The 14,473-nt window shown below is 44.1% G+C and overlaps 1 protein-coding gene across 1 annotated transcript; it reads right to left on the bottom strand.

The window, feature by feature from the left end:
• Window positions 1-1,407: 1,407 nt before the first annotated feature.
• TMEM271 (transmembrane protein 271) lies at window positions 1,408-3,001 on the bottom strand. The gene has a single exon (XM_088478513.1). The coding sequence runs from the start codon at window positions 2,765-2,767 to the stop codon at window positions 1,895-1,897; it is 873 nt and encodes a 290-aa protein (XP_088334639.1). The 5' UTR covers window positions 2,768-3,001; the 3' UTR covers window positions 1,408-1,894.
• Window positions 3,002-14,473: the final 11,472 nt, after the last annotated feature.

Here is a 14,473-nt window from a genome sequence, read left to right as displayed (position 1 = left end):
CTGCACTAAATCATGGAAGCATAAACTAGACGTGTCTGTTTACGTACTGTATCACATACAGGAGACTTGTTAGAAGATGTCAGACAGGTCAATTTTTTCCAACATTTAAAAACAATTTCAAGGTACACTTTGCCGAACAGATAAGCATCAGTAGACATGAGACTATATAGATGGGCTAATGTACTATAATTCCCATCTACATAGTTTTACTGACCTTGGTTACTTATAATGTAATTATTTCACTGTAAATAATCCTATTAAATGTATTAACTCATAGATGTATAGAAAAGAGGAAACTTATTCCTCACTTGGGGACTGATTCAAAGATGAACACAATGACGATTACATACGCAGATCGAGCGATTGTTTGCCATCGCACATGCGTATAAGCCACAGTGCGTGTGCGCAGCAATCTTATTGCGATCATGGATACACACAGGAATCCATCGCAAAGTGAGAGACAGGTAGACTGCGTGTGGGGGTGGTAAAAGGGGGGTTGTCAGAAAATCGCAGACGTGTATGTTAGAATGCCATTTTATAGGCATGCATAAAATAGCCACTGCGATTGCATACGCAGCATGGGAGCTCTCTGCATGCGAGGAGAGCTGCCGAGTCTGCGGCTAGTCAGACCTGCTGCAAGGGCAAGATGGCCTCTCGATGTGCGTCAATGTTACCGATATCTAAACAGGTATGCGTCATCGCACGCAGGTAAGAGGGCAGCAGTGGGCATCTTTATGCTCGGGTGATCTTTGCTCACATTAGCGTCCATCTCTGAATCAGACCTTTGGTCAATACAGCAAAACAGGGACTTTTCCAGGCATAAGAATGTCCAGGGTAAAATCTGTAAAACCTGGGGTTGTCCCTGGAAATTAGGGACAGTTGGCAGCTATGTAATAAGCTGACAGAAGATCAGAAAGTGACAGGAGTGCTGGTTCATTAATATCCATGCTGAAATCAGTGCTTGAAAACTGACCCTTTTTTGCCCAGTGACTCCTACAAGTGTCAAACTGTTTTCAAGCAAAGACTCATTCTGAGAAGCACAATCACTTCCCAACAACACATCTGAATAGTTCAACCCACATAACATGTGATCAGCTGCCAAGCCAACAAAGACACAGACCTTTATTAACTCTTTCTGTGCTGCAAGGGCATTCAACAGTGCCAGCAGCACTCTGCAGAACTCATATTTCATGCAGCCTTCCCGTGATGGGCCACCGTCACCCTCTTGGCCCCTGTACTTATTCCCAGTTCTTCCCCTGGTTAGAGCGCTGCCAGGGAAGCTTTGTGCAATTTTTCTTTTCTTTGCAATCAATCCAATTTTAAGGCAGTTTCTCTGCTTTCTTATTAAACATTATTTGATGATTCATTAATAAGACAAAAATGGTAGGAGCAGTGACATGAGCAGAACCATTTACTGATAAAATCTTGAGATATGATAAAGATGAGTAATCTCATCAGACATGAAATAAAAAGCCTATTTATACTGACATAATAATTTTGTAGCTAGACACTGTAACCATGGCAATAGTGACGAATACCAAAATTTAGATTTACACTGGTATGACAAAGTAAATGTGAAGAGGAGAAAATACTGATAGATCTATAGTCTTCACCACTGACTCCACAAATGTCAAATAAATTATTTAAATTGGAGTCAAGTGAAGACAGTGCATCTCTTGGGACCACCAAGTACATACACTCGCACACATACATACACCAGTCAACATGTTTTAGCTTTCACCCCTTACCATACACTGGCTATGAGCATTATCTGAACACAACCATTTACAGTGTGGTAGTCCTTGTGTAATGTGTCCCTGTCACATTTGCAGGCATCAATGATTGTCAGTGCAGATCATGGAGCAGTAGGGTCTGTACAGCAGTCAGGTGGATGTTATGTGGTGGTTGTGCTGCTGCTGCACATTTCAGTAGCAGGGTAAATCTCATCATATGGAGGGGGCTGCTCATTAGGTAGAGGGTAACAATAGGGGTATGATGGATTTAAATCTGGGTCCATAGGCGAGTAACCAGGGAGCTCCAGAGAGGGATGACCCCCACAGTGCACCTCCACCCCAGCTTCATCAAACAGGTGGAACACCCCAACATTGATATAGGACACACTCTGGAAAGGGAAATCCCCAGGGGAGAAGTCATGCTCCTCATTAGAGAAAATTGAGCCCCTATTTTGCCTCTGGAAGCGCCTTCCCCCACATCTCCTCCTCCTTCTGCGGCGCTGCTGGGAGGATTTGTAGTTTTTCACTAGCAACAAGTTGATTAGCCCAAGCAGGCACTCCAGGGAGTTAAAAATGGTGGAAATAACTAAACCCCGCTGGTAATCCTTCAGCTTCTGGCACTTGGTGGTGGTGCTGCCTGCGCCAGGTGTTGGTTGCTGCAGGCAAAAGTGTGAGTACTTCCTCTCCACTAGTGACACGGTGTCCCCATCTATTACTGCCCCAGCAAAGGCGCTCAACACTCCCAACATGAAGACTAGCACGCCGAGGAGGAGGAAATTCTGGCTGCCGGGTTTACTCTCCCCTGCCGCGTCCTCTCGGCAGCAGAGCAAGGCAGAGCCCAAGAGTGAGAGGCCAGCTGACAGCAGCAATCCAGAGTAGAAGGCGCCGGCGGCTGTACCCAAACGGAATGGCTCACCCTTCAGCTCAGAACCCAAAGAGAAGCACTTGAGGCCAACGGCGGCCGCACTTAAGGCGCAGGCAAGCAAGAAGCAGCTGGAGAGAGCAGCGCAGGCTCCCCGGACACCCCACTTCATCCTCCGCGCTGGCCTCACTTCTTCCAGCACCCCCTCCTCTCCTTCTCCTCCTCCTCCTGTGCTCTGGCCGTCTCTCTCTCCTCATCCTCCCGTGTCCTCCTCCCCAGCTGCCCTTTCCAGGAAGGAGGTGGTGGGGTCCGGAAAGGACATGCTTTAGGGAGAGAGCTTGTAGAGCTGCATGCACCAGGGCTCAGCCCGAGTATCCTGGCTTGCTGAGTCCAGTCAGCAACAGCAGTTGTAGTAGCATGCAGCAGCACGGCTCTCTCACTGCACCTTCCCAGCCTCTGCACATTGCATTATCTCATTGCTCTTAGAAGAGGATTAAATATTGATGTGAGAGAGGGGGGAATACAGGCAATGTGCAGAGGAATAGACAAGAAAGCCTGTCAGACTTTACACCAGCCAGCTCTGCTGCACACCAGTCCGTTTTAGGCAAGGAGAAAAAAACCCAATCACTTAGCAGTTGATGTCATGAAGCCCACACAGAGCTCCCTCCCCCAGAATTGCTATCTATAACCTGCATATCTTCAAAGCAGGGAAGAGGTTAATGGTGCAAGGGGCTAGTTGTATGAAAAAGAACTGCTTCATTGAGGGAATGCTGCATTGTGTAAAAACCACAAAACTAGGGAATCTGAACGTCTCAACGGTGATTTTAAATCACTGACCGTCACTGCAAGAATTCATAAGTTAATTGGTATTTTCTTCAAGTGATTACATTTGGGTTTTCAATTAAATGCAATGGTACAAACATGCTTCTATTTATCTTTCTTAATTGCCAAGTAAACATTTAGCGTAGTACTATGAACAATGGTTGTAATGAATTTAAATGTATAGCACTACAGCATGTGTTTATTCTACTGCTGAAACTTTTGTATTCCTGAGTGACTATATAATAATCTGTTTTACTGAGCAGAACCAGCATGCTAAGTTTACAGGCCCTAGGCACATAATGTACCAGGATAGAGGCATTTGCTGAATACCTTGACTGTAATGAGGATTGGAGCCTGAAACAAGTGTGTTGCTGTTGTTGACATACATTTATAGGACAACACCACATTAAATGAAAACAAATGAAATGCAGTTTGGATGTGTTTTTACTTCTGTTTTAATATAAAATGGTATAAAAAAAATATAAAAAAGGTCTTTAAAGCATTTTCACACATTTTTGTCATCTGTGTACAGTGCACATGTACAGGGTTGTCCCTTTCCCATAACAGACCAGTAAGCAAACACTCACTTCATCACTGGATTGATCATCATACACATGCAGGACGATGTTAGTGCTTGCTTCTTGCATCTCTCTATGGAGACAACAGGGTGAAAGGGGAGGGTGTAGAGAGGTTGCTTAAGATAGAGTGTTCTTTCTTTTGATATAAAAATATAATGAATTGGCCCCAATGCTAAGCAATAGACGATGATCAACTCATGGCAGAAACACCTCTACCTATATGATATCGCCCAGCTGTTGCTTGTGTGCAATGTCACGAACTTTAAGCACTTAGCACAGCAGGAGTTGTTGTCCATAGGTAGTGTTCAATATGATGGGGTAAATTTACTAAAGTGAGAGTTTTTAGAAGTGACTTTTAGAAGAGATGTTGCCCATAGCAACCAATCAGATTCTAGCTATTATCTGCTAGAAGGTGCTAGTTAAATGCTAAGTAGAATCTGATTGGTTGCTATGGGCAACATCTCTTCTAAAACTCACTTCTAAAAACTCTCACTTTAGTAAATTTACCCCGATGAGTCTATTCTATTAGAAATGAATACAAACATATTGTAGTCATGGGAACGTAAACTTTGTTAGCAGATAATGTCCACGTTAGAGACTTTTACAGTTGCATAGTAATATGGAGGTTCAAAAAGTGATAAAGAATATGACAGTAGACACCCCTATGCAGCACACTGAGTGCCACCATACACTCAAGAAAATGTCTTAAAAAGTAAAACAATGGTTTACCCTGGTGCTGGTCTGAACAGAATCCTCTTTCTGACTCCTCTATCTTCTGGTACCGCTTGTTCTTTTACTGAAATGTATGGAAAACAAAAACAAACAAATCAGTATTGTGTAATAGGTGATTGACAGAGTACACCACTACTTTTTTTATTTCAAAGATTAAACAAATTAGTTTTTAACCCTAAGTCATTACAGCAAGAGACAGCACCCCCTCCTCTCCTCCTCCTCCTCCTCCTCCTGTGCTCTGGCTGTCTCCCTCTCCTCATCCTGCCGTGTCACAAAAAATATATAAAAAGCACATTGGTCTAAAGTAAGGCTATGCAAAGAGGTATTTTATATGGTTTCCAGCTAATGAGCCTCAATCAACTACTATTAGATCCAGTCTACACTGAAACTATAAATAGGAGAGGTTCCATCATTGGCAACTCTTAACATATCAGGGCTCCCCTTAGTAGCAGCCACTTTTAGCAACTTTCAGCCTGAGGTCCAAATGAGTGGAACGGAGTGTTTTCCACCCCTAGAGCATGGTTGGCCAAGTAACAGAGGAGATGTGCCAGGACTAGACTGCCCCCTAACTTCCTCCCTTTGCATTAGCCCACAAGACAAAAATGTTCTGAATCTGCCCACAAACTAGGCAACACTTTGGCTTGTAAATGCACATTAAACGTCTGTTATCTTAAAAAAAAAAAAAAGTTTTTATTGGAATACACAGTAAAAAGGAATACAGACAAGTGAGAGTAATGTATACTTAACAGAGAATACAACAACACAAAAAAGTGACATAAAGAGAAATGGTAACATATTGTAGGCCATCAAAAGCATTTGCTCATCAAAAGCATTCCATAATGACACATAACAAAACACAAAAAAAGTAGGGCCCGAAAGTGGCCCAAGTAGACACTCAAAAGCATAAATATATAATAAAAAACAAAGGTATGACAGTTCAAAGAGGAGTAGAGATGGGCGGCAGGAGGATCGGTGGGGCATTCAATAATAGCCGAAGTTTCATATCACATAGCATTCTTAAAACAGATATAAATAAATTAAACTTTCCCAGACAGCAAAGAATAGTCTTCTATGTAGTCTAAGAGGACATAAGAAGGGGGTTATCAAGAGTCTCAGGGGACGGTTCAAGTTTATGAGTGTGTAAAAAAGAAAGGCTGATCTCGGGGAGAAAGGATTGGTCAACAGTTGTGTTCGTGTAAGTGTGGGTAGAGTGTATTGTTTGCAAAACTATAAAGGGTATGGTTAGAGAAATTAATACCTCCATTGTCAGGAGTTTGCTGCTGTTTGAGGAGGCTGACTCTGGAACGTTTCCGATTACAAATAAATGCATTACAGGCTGTGTTAAGAAATCTTTCATGCCTCTGGGACAAGAACATCTACAATTACTGTAGAAGATAAAAAAGCTTGATAAAACTGATCATTTTAAGGAGATTAGCTTGGAAAAGGTATGAAAGGGGAAGTTTGTACCCACTGGAAATATCCAGCAGTAAAGTCTTAACCTTCCTTGAACCAGGTGGAAAAAAATCAACTTAGCGAACCATGTGGGGTATCTCATACCCCATGCTATACTTTACCATAAGTATACTAATTTAGTACAACAGTAATCTGACTGTCATAATATCGATTCTTGCCCTTAAGGCAGGGCTCGACAAAATTTTAGTTAAATCTAGGAGCCAGCTTAAAAGTTTAAGAGCCAGACCATTGTCCGCAAGGGGGAAGTAATTGGTGACTAGCACATATACAGTTGGAAGGGCAGTTATTGGCAAATATAAGGGGAGGAGGGGCAGTTACTGATGGGTGACACATATAAAGAACCCTGTCCAGATAGTAATATCCAATACACAGGGTACCCAATAAAATAATTCCCCCACCCCAAGCTGCAACACCTGCAGTGGAGTTAATGAAAAGCTCCCCCATACCACCATAGGGACCTTCCCCTGACAGTCAAGTCAATGGACCAGGCTGAGGAATTGGATTGCAGGCTTATATACCACCCGCTGTGGGAGCTAGGAGGGGAATCAGCGACTTACTTTCAAAGTCGGAGTCCTCGTCCCCTGTCAAGTTCATCCCGCAGGTGTTAGTCCGAGGAGCCGTGGCAGCCCCAGCACCATCCTGCAGCCAGCAAACTCCTTCAGGTCCTGAGGCCTCTGGCAGAAGAACTCTACGATGTAGCCCTGCAGCAACTCAGTCAGGCCAGACAGGCTTCATCCCCTCTGGCGGGCAGTGACAGCGCGGTGGCTTGGCCCGTGAGTCAGTCTGTCCCCCCCCCTTACAAGCTTCAGACGCTGCTACGAGGCTGAGGCAGCTTCTCCTTCACCACTCACATTTGCAGGAATGAGGAGGCGGAGCCAGCCACACTGATTAAATGTGGCGGGTACACACTCCTCCACATGCATGCCCCATCTACTCCTGTAAGCACCTTCGGAGGAGTTTTTTTTTTTATTATATAGTTAGCTTTATTGTAGTGTATCTGAATCTTGTAAAACCCCTTGGCCAGGACTAAAATCTTGGTCGCCATGGCGACTGGGATTTGTCGAGCCCTGCCTTAAGGTATAAAAAATAAAACAAAAATAATACAAAGCCAATAAACTTTTTCATCTTTTAAAGCAAGAAAACAAAAATAAAACAATTTTTTACAAACTAAACTTATAAGTCTTTTAGTTTTTCTTTTAAAAAAGATCTTTGCAACACGTTTGAATCACAATTGTTAGTAAAAATTTACATTTATGAGCAATTAGAAATAATTTAAATAATCTTAGTCAACTCAGTCTTAGTTCTAACGTCTTGGCTGACATCAAGGCAGGTGCCGAACCAGGTGGGGTATGAGATGCGAACGTTACGCACATGTACTTGCTGTGTTGGCGCTCGCTGCACTAAACCACCGCCACTACGAAAGCTGGTAACCTCGCAACTCCAGCTACGAGAAACGGCAGCTTGCACGCAGTATTTTTTAAAAAGTTATAGGAGTTTAAATCTTGCTGGGGTATGTCACACCCCACCTAGTTCTCTGAAGGTTAGTAAGAGGCTGCATGTTGAGGGAGTAAAGAGAGTCAATACAACTAGGGAAATGGATCAGGGTTGTCTTAACAGCAGTGTGGGCCCTGGGCAAAGCAATGCACTGGGGCCCCTACCCACCCATTCACGTGAAAATAATGTAAATGGTCAATAAAATTAAACCCTCCCGCATGCCCGTCAGACCTCTCACACATGCAGAGAGACTCTGTTTGACTGGTCTGAAGCCGGCGGATGAAGTGAAACTGGGACTGAGGTGAGTACTCGTCACGGGGAGGATGGGGTGGGATTAGATCAGAGTACAGTGCACTGGCGGCCAGCTTATAAAATATCACAAATTTACCAACTGGCTGCGGCTGCAGGGGGTGGGTTGGCGGGCCCCTACAAGCATCGGGCCCTTGGGCAACTGCCCAACAATCCCAATGGAAGAGATGGCCCTGAAATGGATTCCTAAATAGAGGGGGATGGGATTATTTTGCCAGAGTCTACTGAAAGGACTCACTCTATCAAGGTTTTACTATTGAGCCCAAGGACACAGCAAGTGATTTTTCTTTGTTAATAGAAAAATCCAGAGTCCTGGCCATACTCTGTAATTTACTGAAATTGGGAGGGAGCTGGAGGGGTGAAATGTCACAACTCTCGCTCTATTGGTATGGATGCTGACCGTATAGACAGAATATATGAATACCCAGAGCAGAGGCGCAAAGTGTAATGTATCAGTGGTCTCCACTAGGGACCTCCGCAAGGGGGTTTGGGCTTTACCGCACTTGATATGCAGGTGGCAGCCCTGACTGGGTTCCTAATGTACTGGGTTGGTGGACAGGGTGCCGTGATGCATACTGAAAAATGGTTGTCAGAAATGGGTCAGAACCAGGTGGGCAATGTGGTACCAGGGGACAAGCAGAATAAGGTCTAGAGAAAGCCAGGAAGGCACTAAAAGCAGCACCAAGGGAGTAGGTGAGGAGAATCATCAGACGGACTGGATAAGAACACAGGTAAGTTCACTGGGAGTTCTAGCAGAACACACGCTGGAGATCAGGTAGTGAGTCTAATACTCTGGTGCTGAATAGTGCCTAGAGACATCCTTTTATAGGGAGGAATGAAAATTTGGCGCCAACGTGATGTCAAGGTTTTGGCATGCCTGTCACTTTAAATTTGAAACAAAGCGGCTTGCACGTCACTATGGGAGCTACAGCCACCTGTAACAGAGCCGCACTGAAGCAGCAGCTGGGGTGAGAGAGGAGATGCTGGCAGTTACCGCAGCAGCCAGGGAGAGGGACCGCTGGTTAGCAAGGAGGATACTTCGCAATGTCAGATGCCGGTCCTGGCAACAAAGCCACCACTGCCCTGGGAGACCAGCGCCGTTAGGCCAAGTAAGAGGAGTCGGGCTCCGGCGCACTGTGACATTATGAATGTGAAACAAGAGATTAGTAACTTAAGTGGTTACACCACCAAGAGTGATCCCTTTAAAGGATGATAGGGATTGAAAAAATATGGAGAAGGGGGTTTAACAATAAACTAACAAAGTAAAGGAGAGAGGGGGCAACTCTGATGAGTGCCTCTCTACATGGTAACCTCTCCACCCAGTGAGTGGTTAATATTGAGAGTGGAGCAGGTGTCGATAAGTCTGGGTAAATTGGGACCAAATGCCGTTTCTGATAATAAAGCATAGAGGTGGGGCCAGGACAGAGTCAAAAGCTTTCACAGCATCTAAGCTGAAAAGCATAGCAGGGGGAGAGCCCAAGGCAAGGCTGCCAGAATTGAGGTAATGGCCAATCGCACACTGTGAACGGAGTGCCTACCGTGGTTGAAGCCAAATTGATTGGGAGTGAGGAGATAATTAACTAAAGTTAGTTAAGAAAAAGCTTGGACATGATTTTATAGACCAATTCAGGGTTCTTGTTGGGAGTAGGAAGGAATATTGTGTGGCCATCATTGAATGAGGGATAAGAAGGGCAATTAGAATGCAACTTCTGGTAGAGGGAAGTAAGAAAGAGCAAGACATGAGAGTTGAGATCTTTATAACTTGGAACTGAAGCTGCTGGAACCTGGAGACTTATTGTTCGGGATAGAGGAAATAATGTCCCGGACTTTAAGTTCTGAAATATCTGCGTTTAACAATTCATGGAGAGCAGGGGAGAGCAAATATGCTTCAGCCATTAAACAAGAGCCAGTAAAAAAATCGGGGGGTTGGAGCAGAATACAAGTGTTCCTAAAACTTTTGAAACTCCACAGTGATGTCTTCTAAAGACGTGAGCTTGGGCCCTTAAGGATGACACTGGATCGCTAAATTCGTCATCCTATGGATCGAGATTCCGCCATAGAGGCCAGAATCTTATCGGCCTCATTATATGTAAATTCTCAGCAGTAGAGGACTTCACATAGGCCACAAAATGACATAGCTGTGAATATTTTTCCAATACCTGGTTTGGTATGAGAGTATATGTCCCCACACAACCACCTTACCGGTTTCCGAAAACAAAATAGGGTCATCCCAATGGGATAAATTATCATCAACATACTTGAGCCAGCCATCTCGAATTGTGTCGAATTGGTAGAGATACGATGGGAATCTCCAAGAAGTAGGACCCATAGGGGGAGTGCCCAGGCCAAGCGTCGGGATATAAAGTATTAACCAGAAGTAGGTAATCAATCATGGAGAATGTACGTAAAGGCGAGTGGAATGAGTAGGACCTATCATAGGGCTAAGTGCCAGGGATCACAAATATTGTGTCTATTTTTTAGGAGATGGACACTTTCCCACTGGGAGGAAGATCGAGAGGGATAGGGAGATAATTTATCAAGACAGGGATTGTCAACAGTATTAAAATCCACACCAAAAGTTATATTAGGGGTCGGTCATTGTAGCAGCAACGCAGACTGAAAAGCATAAAAGTCACTGTTAGAGAGGTTAAGTGCATAGATGTTCACTAGGGTGATGGCCTCAGTGCCAACAATAATGTCAGTAAGCAAAAATTGTCTTTCTTAGTCCAGAATTTAATTTTGGATGGCATACCTTGGTCTTTTACGAAAAACAATAGCTACAGAAGCAGCAGGAGAGGGGAGGTGTTGGGTGAAGGCTTTGACAGATGAAATAAAGTGTGTGAGTGATCAAATAGATGTTTGCATAAAGGAGAAATTTGAGCAGAAAAATCCTGGAAAACAGCCCACATTTACATTCATTGTCTTGATCCACCCAACTCCTCCCATCCCATGCAGCTAAAAGCTGCACCCCTGGAGACTGTAATATTTTCATATTCAAAATGCCTGTGGGTTGTAAAGACAACACAAAACATAATGTCCACTGCAGGCTTGCAATTTTCAGCTATCAGAAAAGGCTACTCCTGTTGGTATTAAACTGCCAGTAGGTAATGATATGTGCGTGTATTCTTAACATGCCATATCTGGGTCCAGGTCTATGACCAGACTGATTATACTAGTAGTGTGGGGAAAACAGTATGAAGTCGTAACTGTTTAGTAAACATGAGTGGAGCAGCATGATATAAGTTATAACTGTTATGGCTGTTAGCCCCCAAAATCAGGACTGTCTCAAGTAAAGAACAGCTGGCAGGCTATGCTGCTCTCTCCTACCTGTTCTTGAAGATTTGACTACCTGGTATTGCTGGTGTTTTAGGCGCAGTTGCTGCTTGTCTGTGATCTGAAATTGGATCTGTCTTTGATCTGGCTCTGATAGTAAAAGAGATAGGTACTATTAACCTTCTACAAAGCTAAGAAACAAGTGAATACTCTAGACTACGATCACCCTAACCTGTACTGACAATAACTCACATTTAATTAGTCTTTCACATTAAGGGCCTGCTTTTGAGTTGCATGCATAAGCGCACACAGCAGCGTCTATTGGCAGTCACCCGTCTGCGACTTTATGCAAATGAAGTTTGTGCACATCCATGGGGCCGAATGTGCAAAGTCTGAGACGCCCACTTTTATCATCCATGCACACTGTAATACCGATTGTTTTGTTCTTATACGCCACCATTGGTCGCACCTTTGAAACTAGCACCAGCCCTATGGCGGGTGCAGTTTATCTACCTGACAATGGCCTCCTATGGCTGCGGCTGTGCTTCTGGTAATGCAGCCTCTTGCATTGTCATACCCACGGCACTCCCATAATACATCCTCTGAATGGACCATTTTTGCGCGCACTACTATCTACCTCCCAGTCACCGCCCAGGAACACCTTCTTTCTGATACCGTCTGTCCCAATCGCTACAGTGTCTTTGTGCATACACTCTGTTTAACACATGCACCGTACAAGTCTTTAGACATTTTTGCTCTTGATCAGGCCCCAAATAGCATTTTTATTTCATAAATAGATATTTTCCACTCAACAAGCCCCCCCATATCAAATGAATAGCATTCACATCTTATACGTCTTATACGCCTATTGCTCCCAACTTCTTCCAACATAAAATTAAAACTTTTATGTTTAATAAAAAAGTCCTTCCCAAGACCAGTCAAAGTTGCCAGACAGCCCCTGTTAACCACTTTACTGGCAATGTCGCATGTGATGCGACCAGAAATGTTTAATCTGACAAAGTCACATCACATGCGGCTACACCGCCCTACGTGTCTCCCAGCCTTTGCAGGAGACATTCGCTCTGCACAAGTGCAGAACGGATTTCCTCTGACTCCCCGGGCCGTCATCACTGATGAAATCACGCCCCGGAATGCTGTGCGAACGGCATTCTGGGACACATGCGCCTAAGGAAAAAAGGTTACAGAGATCAGCTGAAGCAGGGGACGAGGCTAGACCGCAGGGGAAAACAGGAGAAGGTCATCTTTTGGTACTGGGGTGGGTAGGGGTGGGTTATGCTGCCCCATAAAAAAATTTTTTTTTGGTTGGGGGATATATTCAAAATAAAAATGTACATATATAGTGACACATATGGGAGAACTAAACTGAGGGCCCTTTGACGTGTATTTAAATAAAAAATTTAAATACATTTTTATAAATACTCTAAAACTTTATAAAAATGTAAAAAACAAAAGACAATTTCTGAGCGGTTTTGGTGAAAAAACATTGTCAGGCAAGTGGTTAAGAGGCCATGGGTCTGATGCAGAGTTTATATGCAAAAAAGCCAGGCATAAGGAGCGTCTTTTTGCACATTTGCTTAGCCGTACATGTGGTAACCTTGACTTTATGTGGTAAGTAAAGAGTTTACCTTGTGTGTTGTGGTTCAATCTTCACTCGACTTACGGAGAGGTGAGAGTAATGGAAGCATATGAAGGGGTGACGAGGCAGCTTGTGGTTTTTATTTTGTGAACACAGGTTTATTAGAGAGTCGGCAGGGCACTTGCAAAAATAACACTCCGCGTTCAATGAGGCAGTCTTTGTATTACATCAGTGGGAAAAACATCAATAATGAGATTACACATAAAAACAATGGCATTTGCACGGCACCATATGGATTGGTGTAATAATACTTCGGCAGTATGACCATACAATCTAAGGCAACTTTTACGTTACTATTCACAGTTAAATTCAGTATCGAGCATACATTCTTATCTCAAACGGTTGCACACTACAAGAAAACAATTCAGCAATGATGTCAGTACTAAACTAACTAACAGTTTCAATGTCCAGATGACCTTAAACACAAAACACTGTATTCCTACCCGTCTTCGCTGCTGCAGCTGGTGGAGCTCTTATAGATCAGTTTAAGTTGACCATGGTACTAGTCCCACTTAGTGTAACGTTTGTTAGTATTAAATCTGGGAGGGAAGAGTCGCCAAAGTGTGTATGGAAGTCCTGTACACAGTACAGTAATTCAGTCACTGAATGTTAATTCCACTTTTCTCTCTATAGGCACATCCAATTCTCAGGCAATCAGGTTATTCAATATTCCTAGACAGCTGTTACTGTAAAGTGTCCCGCAGTTCTATCCCAGTTTGATGGGCTATATTATCTCCTTTAAGTAGTGTATTCCAGCCTTCAAGTATCAAAGAATCACTGTGCTGTGAAATAGGACAGTCTTGGTGTGGTCCGGAAAACATACAGGGTAAATAGTGGTAAGCTTGGTCAGTGAAGCAGATAACTCCTATATACTGAAAGTGAAAGTAACACTGAGGTTCTGCTATTTGCAACAAGGTATGAGAAAGTCCAGTACTACTGAGTGTCAGTGCAGCTCTGCCTGTGGTGCAATCAATCTTACACTCACCACTCCTGTAGCTACCTCTGGTGCAAGGCTATGTAACATTTCCACTGTTGGAGCTGTATGTCTATACTGCAGTTAATCGGTGGCCATCTTGTGGTTGGCAGCATGGCAACTCAAAGCAATTGTTGCTGTTGGCCTGCGGCCATCTTGTGGTTGGCAGAGAAAGTTATAAATCACAATAGGACAGCGACTTCTCTTATAAGTAGTATAACTGAAATGAGGGTGCTTTGAAGTTACCCTATGATGGCTGCTGCTGTGGTATGGGGCAGGGGGGATGATTACCCTGTACTGCGTGTTGCCACTGTGGCTGTGTACCTCCACGAGCGGCTCTTGCTGCTGCGCTGGACGCCTTAATGGTGTGCTGCTCTTCGTTGCTGTGGCTCATCTGACCCGGTCTATCTTCCGCGGGTCCCCGGCGTCCACGCTCCCGGCTCGGCTGCTCCACACTCCACTAGAGCTTTGCAGCTTGGCGGTCTCTGCCCGCTGTCCTCGTGCTGCACGCCACACTTCTCCTCAGCTCCTGGCACGCCCACCGCTTGAGAGACAGGACAGGCTCAT

Source organism: Taudactylus pleione, unplaced genomic scaffold (genome assembly GCF_031769625.1).
Source record: "Taudactylus pleione unplaced genomic scaffold, aTauple2 ptg000214l, whole genome shotgun sequence".
In the NCBI taxonomy this organism is placed as follows: Eukaryota; Metazoa; Chordata; class Amphibia; order Anura; family Myobatrachidae; genus Taudactylus; species Taudactylus pleione.
This window is presented reverse-complemented; position numbering and strand designations above follow the sequence as displayed.